The sequence below is a fragment of the Diplotaxodon limnothrissa genome, linkage group LG12 (genome assembly GCF_057381915.1).
Source record: "Diplotaxodon limnothrissa isolate DT_005_m linkage group LG12, D_limnothrissa_male_GT1.1, whole genome shotgun sequence".
Taxonomy (NCBI): Eukaryota; Metazoa; Chordata; class Actinopteri; order Cichliformes; family Cichlidae; genus Diplotaxodon; species Diplotaxodon limnothrissa.
In genome coordinates this window covers 40,219,119-40,227,087 of record NC_140607.1, presented here as the reverse complement: position 1 = coordinate 40,227,087, position 7,969 = coordinate 40,219,119, and the positions used below count along the sequence as shown (strand labels likewise).

The 7,969-nt window shown below is 43.6% G+C and overlaps 2 protein-coding genes across 3 annotated transcripts in view; one reads left to right on the top strand and one right to left on the bottom strand.

The window, feature by feature from the left end:
• Positions 1-1,309: 1,309 nt before the first annotated feature.
• Positions 1,310-1,903, top strand: LOC146622154 (myosin light polypeptide 6-like). Of its 2 annotated transcripts, XM_085366987.1 has the most exons (2): positions 1,310-1,324; positions 1,367-1,903. In XM_085366987.1, the coding sequence occupies exons 1-2, from the start codon at positions 1,310-1,312 to the stop codon at positions 1,901-1,903; spliced, it is 552 nt and encodes a 183-aa protein (XP_085223113.1). The 2 variants fall into 2 exon arrangements, with proteins under 2 accessions (XP_085223113.1, XP_085223112.1); XM_085366986.1 differs by having other exon boundaries at positions 1,310-1,903.
• Positions 1,904-4,972: 3,069 nt separating this feature from the next.
• The window catches only part of LOC146622153 (regulator of G protein signaling 3-like), a 30,283-nt gene continuing 27,286 nt past the window's right edge, over positions 4,973-7,969 (bottom strand). The window contains exons 26-27 of the mRNA XM_085366985.1: positions 6,974-7,140; positions 4,973-5,713 (exon numbers count right to left, since the gene is read on the bottom strand). Of these exons, the coding sequence (XP_085223111.1) occupies positions 5,501-5,713; positions 6,974-7,140 (380 nt within the window). The 3' untranslated portion in view covers positions 4,973-5,500. The remainder of the gene's footprint in view (positions 5,714-6,973; positions 7,141-7,969) is intronic.

The window sequence follows — 7,969 nt, the reverse complement described above, 5'->3', positions numbered from 1 at the left end:
GAACTGAAAGGGCCGCAGATAAAAACGGAGGGGAGGTGGTGTTACAGCCTGTGTTTAACCTGATGTAGAGAACTGGTTCCTCCTCAGTGTCTGTCTAGGTGGCGCTCTCACGTGGTGATGGTGCTCACTCAGTATTGCAGCACTCCCTGCTCCTGTTATGAAGCACAGTGATGTTTGTGTAGCTGATTCACCTGAAATTATACCTGTCACAGGTCATCCTGCTAGACCTCAGTGCAGCGTTCGATACTGTCGACCATAAAATCTTATTAGAGCGATTAAAGCAGCTGCAGGTATCACAGGTACTGCGCACTGAGGTTAATGATGGAGGTAAGTTGAACAGGCACAGTCTTATACAAGATTTGAAATGTAAAAAAACAAACAAAACATTTTCAGAATTATTTGTGTCTGTTTTCTTGTTTTGTACTTGAACACTAAAGTGGCTCCAATGAGACGACAGCAGCGGCTCTCAGCTCGTTCATGTTTGATGCCCCTGATTTAGGCAGCATCATTAGAAGACATAGCATACATTTACACTGCTATGCAGATGACACCCAGCTCTATCTGTCCATGAAGCCAGATAACACACACCAATGAGTTAAACTGCAGGAATGTCTTAAAGACATAAAGACCTGGATGGCCGCTAACTTTCTGCTTCTTCATTCAGATCAAACTGAGGTTATTGTACTCGGCCCTGAAAATCTTAGAAATATGGTATCTAAGCAGATTCTTCCTCTGGATGGCATTACCTTGGCCTCCAGTAACACTGTGAGGAACCTTGGAGTCATTTTTGACCAGGACATGTCCTTCAATGCACATATTAAACAAATATGTAAGACTGCGTTCTTCCATTTGCAGTTAATCCAAGGCAGACAGAGAGAGCAGATTTCTCCTAGATTGGCTTCTCTTTGCAGATAAATCCAGAATGTAATTCAAAATTAAGGGCCTGGTATGCAGAGATTACTTCACAGATTGATGCAGAGGATAGCTGCGCTGTGAAACTGCGCTAAAAACTATTGATTAGCAGGAAACAGAAAAGATCCCAGAGTATGTGAAGGAGGAGGTGGTTTTCACTGATGGAGGCCTGAGGAGAGGTCAGAGGCTCCGGTTCAGACCGGCTCTGCTGCTTCTGGAAGCTTCTTATCTGCAGGCTCTTATCTCCTCTCAGTGTTTCCATTCCAGGTTTCTTCCATCTTTGGTCGCCTCCTCTCTCCTCCCTGCCATTTGCTCCTGGCTCGCTCAGCCCACCGCTGGCTCCTATAAAACACCAGACAGTCACTTTCCATCTCCACCGCCAGTGCTCTGCAGCAACATGCCGCCAAAGAAAGTGGAACCGAAAAAGACAGAGGTGAAGAAGGTGGAGGCAAAGAAGGAAGAGCCTCCTCCTCCAGCAAAGCCCGCGGAGCCGGAGCCAAAACCCCCCGAGGTGGACCTGAAGAGCATCGTGGTGGAGTTCACCCCCGACCAGATCGAGGAGTTCAAAGACGCCTTCGCTCTGTTCGACGAGACGCCAGCCGGCGAGATGAAGATCACCTACGCTCAGTGCGGCGATGTTATGCGGGCGCTGGGACACAACCCCACCAACGAGGAAGTGCTGAAACTGCTGGGGAGGCCGAAGGCGGAGGAGCTGAACGTCAAGCTGCTGGACTTTGACAGCTTCCTGCCCATGCAGCAGCATGTGGCCCGCTCCAAAGAGCAGGGCAACTTCGAGGACTTTGTGGAGGGGCTGAGGGTCTTTGACAAGGAGGGAAACGGCACGGTGATGGGGGCGGAGCTCCGCCACGTCCTCGCCACGCTGGGAGAGAGGATGACTGAGGACGAGGTGGATCGTCTGATGGCGGGACAGGAGGACGCCAATGGGCACATCAACTACACCGAGTTTGTCAAACACATTCTGGCCGGGTAGAAACAGACAGCGACTTTGTCTTCCTCTTCTTCTGTGGTGGACGGAGCGTCTGATGTATGCGAGTTTGTCGTCTCTAATAAAACGTCTTCTCAGTGTGTCTCTGTTTGATGTGATCAGCAGAGTAAGAATCAATGTGAATAAATGAATCGATGGAGGATCATCAATAAATGAATAAATCACTGCCTGCATTCATTTCTCCATGTCCTGCATTAATGTGTTTATTGAGTCATCAGTGATATTACGATTCACTTTGCTCCTCCAAAATAAAACTTGCTCAGGCCTCCTCTTTATGGTGCTCTGCGTCTAATTATTGGGAATGATGAAAACACAAACTTGATGGGCGTGTCCACACAGGTGCTTCAACAGAAACGCCAATGATTGTGTTCCTGTTGCAGCTGGATGTGAGCCTCTCATCGCCTCCTCAGAGCTCCTCTCTCAGTGAGCAGCGAGGAAGGATGCCACCAACACCTGGACGGGGAGGTACCCAACCACGCACACACAGAAACACCCTCATTAAGACAAACAAATACAAAAATGGGCATTTAAAATATTTCACGCAAAAACAAAAAAGGAAATCAAACAAAGGGAAGAAATGAAGACGTAAAACTACAAGTAACCGACTCAAAGGTTTGTTCACGAGGTGTAGTTACGATGATCTGTGTCGGTGTATCATGACAAAGGTTCTGGCCTCCCCACACTGGCCTCCAATTGAATTTAGGATCCATTTGAAATGCTTTTACTGGTTTTTAAAACCTGAAATGGTCCAGCGCCTGTATATTAGCCCCACGTCCCCCTCAGTTGCTCAGCTGAGCAGCTGTTGCTCTCAGTCACTAAATCGTGGCTGAAACTTAGAGACGAGCGTCCTCTACTGTGGCCCTGAAGCTTTGGGGTGATCTTCCTCTTCAGATCAGGCCTTTTTATTGGCTGGCCTTTGACTCAGTGTGTAACTAACAGAGGTGTGGACTCGAGTCACATGACTTGGACTCGAGTCAGACTCGAGTCATTAATTTTATGACTTTAGACTTGACTTGAAAAAATGTTCTAAGACTTGTGACTTGACTTGGACTTTTACACCAATGACTTGGGACTTGAATTGGACTTGAACCGGTTTACTTGAAAAGACTTGATATTTTACCCCAAATATAAAATTTAACTTGCATATTATATAGAGATTGAAAATGTGACGTCATTCACGGGTAGAACCGCAAAGGATTCTGGGAACTCGTGGCAAGTGGTACTAGCGCACGCAGGCTTTCAATTAAAATCAGTTATACAGCGATAAAAAGAAACACAAAAATGTCAAGAAGCTGTTGTATTATTAACTGCAATAGCCGGTCGCATGACAGCCACGGGAAGCCGACGGGTAAAGAGATCGGTTGTTATCAGATTACGTCGTTGAAGAGAAATTGTTCGAGCCATGTTTCCGAAGTAACAAAGAGGCGACGGATGGCCTGGATTGCAGCCATTCAAAGACCAAATATAACGTCCCAGAACACTCCAGCTCACAGGTTAGTCTGCTCCAAGCATTTACACGAAGGTCAGTCTGCTGTTGTAGTTAATGCGTCATTTTTCTTAACATAATTGGTGATATAGGTTACAAGCAAGTCTGGCGCTGAACAGAAATGGTCGCGCTATGCTCCTTTGTTTATTGTGCATAAATAGTGAATTGTCCTGACACAATATTGCGTTTCGCTTCTGTTATTATGGTACATTGACAAAAACATGTACTTTTATTCACAGGATAAAACAGGTTTTTTGTATCACTAATTGCCCAGTACGATTACAGCATACAGTATTATTGTCACTGCTACATTTCTGTGATGGGTACCAGAAATTATTTCCACTACTAATTAATTACCGTTGAGCTCAAAGGTCCTATTAATAAACGGTTAACGAATGTGTATTTATGACGACGATTTGTGAGACTGGTAAACTTATGATACGTACGATGGTCTTTCGTTCTACACGGTGCATTTCAAGGTCCTGCACCCATCCGGCGGTAAACTGTACCTGGGCTTGTTGCAGTGACCTGAAGTTACTAAACTTCATGAGTGTATGCGCTCACTCCAAGAACCGTATGATTATAAATATGCATATAAATATGCTACGATGAGATAGCTGACTTCATCTAACTAGCAAATGTTGTCCAGGCTATGTTGGTGATACAGTTTTTTTTAATGTGTATGATATTTTTGTCATGCGATTTTAAAGCCGGTCCTACAACCGCATCCAAGAATAACATGCAGCTTATCTCAGAACTGTCGGTGAAAATTATTCTTGGAGCTAGGTTTAATTGAGCTGCATTTTAAAGAGGTGCAATTTCACAATTTGTGTATATTTTCTAAGTTCACTATTTTGTCATGTGTTGAGAAAAACACAGATTTTAAAATTACATGGTCTAATATTTACATTTAGCATAACTGCAACATTATTTTTTCATTTTTTTTTTTAAAGACTCGAAAGGACTTGAAATTCAAAGTTTCAGACTTGTGACTTGACTCGGACTTTTACACCAGTGACTTGAGACTCGACTCTGACTGGCCTGACATTACTTGAGACTTGACTTGAGACTTGAGGATAAAGACTTGAGACTTACTTGAGACTTGCAAAACAATGACTTGGTCCCACCTCTGGTAACTAACACTGTTATTTTACTGTTATGTATTTACTGTACTTTTTATATTTCTGCTGTACAGCCATGTGCTGTTTTTAAAGTGCTATATACATGAATTATGGTTTGGCATGTTTGCTGCATCTCTTTCAGACTCTTTGCATCCATTAAAGGTGGAGTTCACGTTTGTAAAGACACCACCTTCATTTCATTTCCTGTGGACTGTGAAGATTCAACACCTCGACTGGTGGAATTATCTTCAGTACTCTCAGCACTCATTACAAAAAAGTGATTTCAAACACCTCTGACAGCCAGATACCAGCAGGTGCTGCTCCACCTGCACACACCTGGTCTCCATCACTGAGAACCTGAACCGTAGGAAGCACCAGCTGAAGTCTGCGCTCTGTTATCACGACTTAAAGACTAAATAATGAACTTCAAGGTCATTCGGTCTGTTTTATTAGATTTTCAGGTTATTGTTGAATCAGTTAAAACTGTTCAGTGTGATAATCAAACAGCAGCAGGTGAATCCGTCACTCAACCTGCTTCACCTGTGCAGCCTGCCGGTGTCAGACTTCCTGCTGGATGGAGGGGAGTCACAGAAGAGGAAACAGGAGGTCTGACACCTGATGTGACATCAGTCAGCTTTAATCAGAGATACATCAGTTAGCCGTTAGCTAAAAACATGAATCAGAGTCTGCTCTGGAATCAACGACATGCAGCCGAGGCTGAAAGTCCTGCCGATGTTTAACCTGTGAGCAAGGCTTCACCTGGGTCACGAGAAGGCATAAAGGATAACACCTAACAGTCTAAAGATGGCATCTCATTTCAAGCTCAAGGTCAGAGGCCATGTTTTTCTCACACGGACGGGTTAAATGTTTTTAGATAAACAAAGATCAGCAAAAAAAGAAGATTAGCGTAAGAATCAAGTTGTATACTACATCTCCCAGAATGCTACTGAGAGATTTGTTCAACCAGTCGGAAGCTCAGATCAACCCCTCGTCTCTGGTTGGTCGGATCCGCTGCTCTGTATTGTGACTGGCCAGCTGGGTGTAGAGGCGGGACTTGAGGAATCGTGGGTAACTGTCCGTCTCCATCAGGTTGAAAATCTGCTCCTGCGCCAGTTGGAAGGAGGCGGAGCTAACGCCAAGGCGCAGGCTCTGATTGGTTGCCTCTCTGATGGCAGAGTCCACATTGACCTTGAAAAAAAGCAGCTGTGTCAAATGAGCAGGTGGACCAACATGTTTGATTACAAGTCTTTACTTTAATACAACAATCAATAAAGCTTTCGATTTTCCGAAAGCATAAAGTGCCATTACATCTATATGCAGATGACTGCCAGCTCTACTTACCTTTTAGTCATTCTGATAGTCTCCCAACTGGACCTCTGCTTGACTGCCTTACTGATGTCAAAGCATGGATGGCAAAAAACGTTTTAAATTTTAATGATCGGAAGACAGAAGCAATTTTATTTGGCCCAAATCGTTCTTCTCATACTCTGGATGTTGATCTTGCAGCTTTGACTTCCCAACTAAAGAGTTCGATCACAAATCTCGGAGTTAAAATTGATTCTGCACTCACCTTTGATGACCATGTAAACGGGGTGGTAAAATCAGCATTTTATCAACTCAGACGTTTATCAAAGGTTAAGCCCTTTCTTTCCAAGCGTGACTTGGAAAGCGTTATTCATGCCTTTATTACCTCACGTTTAGATTATTGTAATTCTCTTTTAACAGGGGTTGGGCAGGGCACTTTGTCACGCTTGCAATTAGTGCAAAATGCTGCGGCACGATTTTTAACTGGTAGAAGAAAATTTGATCACATCACTCCGATTTTGGCCTCTTTACACTGGCTTCCAATTGAATTCAGGATCAGTTTTAAAGTCCTTTTATTGGCTTTTAAATCTCTAAATGGTCTGGCACCTGCTTATTTGTCTGACTTGTTGAAGCCCCACGTCCCCACTCGTTCCCTTCGGTCAGCTGAGCAGTTGCTGCTTTCGGTCCCAAAGTCACGGCTGAAACTTAGAGGAGACCGAGCGTTCTCTGTTGCAGCGCCGATGCTTTGGAATAACCTTCCTCTCCATATTAGACAGGCTGCATCAGTGCCAGTTTTTAAGTCTTTATTAAAAACCTATTTTTATTCCCTGGCTTTTAACTCTGTAGGTAACTGACATTTTTATTTTTTATTGTTTTTTAACTTTATTGCTATGTCTGGTTTTATTACTATGTGCATATTAGTATTGTACAGCACTTTGGTCTACCAGGTGTGTTTTTAAAGTGCTATATAAATAAATAAATGATGATGATGATGATGAAAGTAAACAACCTGATGGTTTCAGGTATGAATTTAACCGAGCCTCTGGACTGTAACGACATCATCGTTGGAGGAATGCTTCATCACCATATTAGGAAAAAAACAACCAAAAAACACACATCAATCGGAGCTCAGACACATGGTACCTGTCTCGATGCAGTCGTAGAAATAAAGTGGTCGTAGATTTTTGCAGCTCTGGCAGCCATCTTGTTGGAGGGACGTGTCTTTTTAAACCTCTCCACAGCCAACCAGAAGTCCAGGTTCTCTTCACTGAACTCTGACCTCAGGAAGTGACGGAACACCGTCAGACCATCTGACCAATTAGAAAAGAGAAGCACGCCATTAATCTGGTGCCAAAAGGTTTATTCTGTCCATCTGGACGTTTCAATGGGAGAAATATTTCATCATCATCATCATCATCATCATCATCAGGGGATGTCTTCAGTCTCAGCTGACTGCAGGTCTCAACCTTATAAACAGGACATTTGCAAGACCAAAGCTAGGAAGATCATGATGGACCATCCCAACAATGGACTCTTCTCACTGTTGAGGTCTGGGAAGCGCTTCCGCTCCCTTAAGGCCAAAACAGAGAGAATGAGGAGGAGCTTCTTCCCCCAGGCTATTCGGCCCTGAACCAGGTGTAGGACTGGACTCTCCCACACATCACATCACCACACGCACTCTGGTTTTTCTTCATGCACACTTCCTATAATTTATAATCTCTTTCTGCTATTTGCACATTTTTACTGTAAATTTCTAAGTTAAATCTGTAAATTTTGTAATAACCTGTAAATTGTAAATACTGTAAAACCACTGTCATCTAATGGTCGGGCATTGCACAGCTACAAGCATTTCACCTCATGTCATACTGTGTATGGCTGTGTGTGTGACAAATACAAATTTGACATTTGCACAATGACTGAAAAAAGCAGCACTGAATGAACAATGGGCTGGGAGGTCAGCTTGTGATCATTAATATGCAAAGTGTCATGACTATTGATCAGAGACCACTGATCAATCACTGATCAGTGGTCTTTGATCAATAGTTGTTGGTTCGTCACTTGATGAGCGATGAAACGTTTCTCCCACTGAAACGTCCAGGTGAACACAATCAACCTCAATCTACTTACCTGGATGATTGA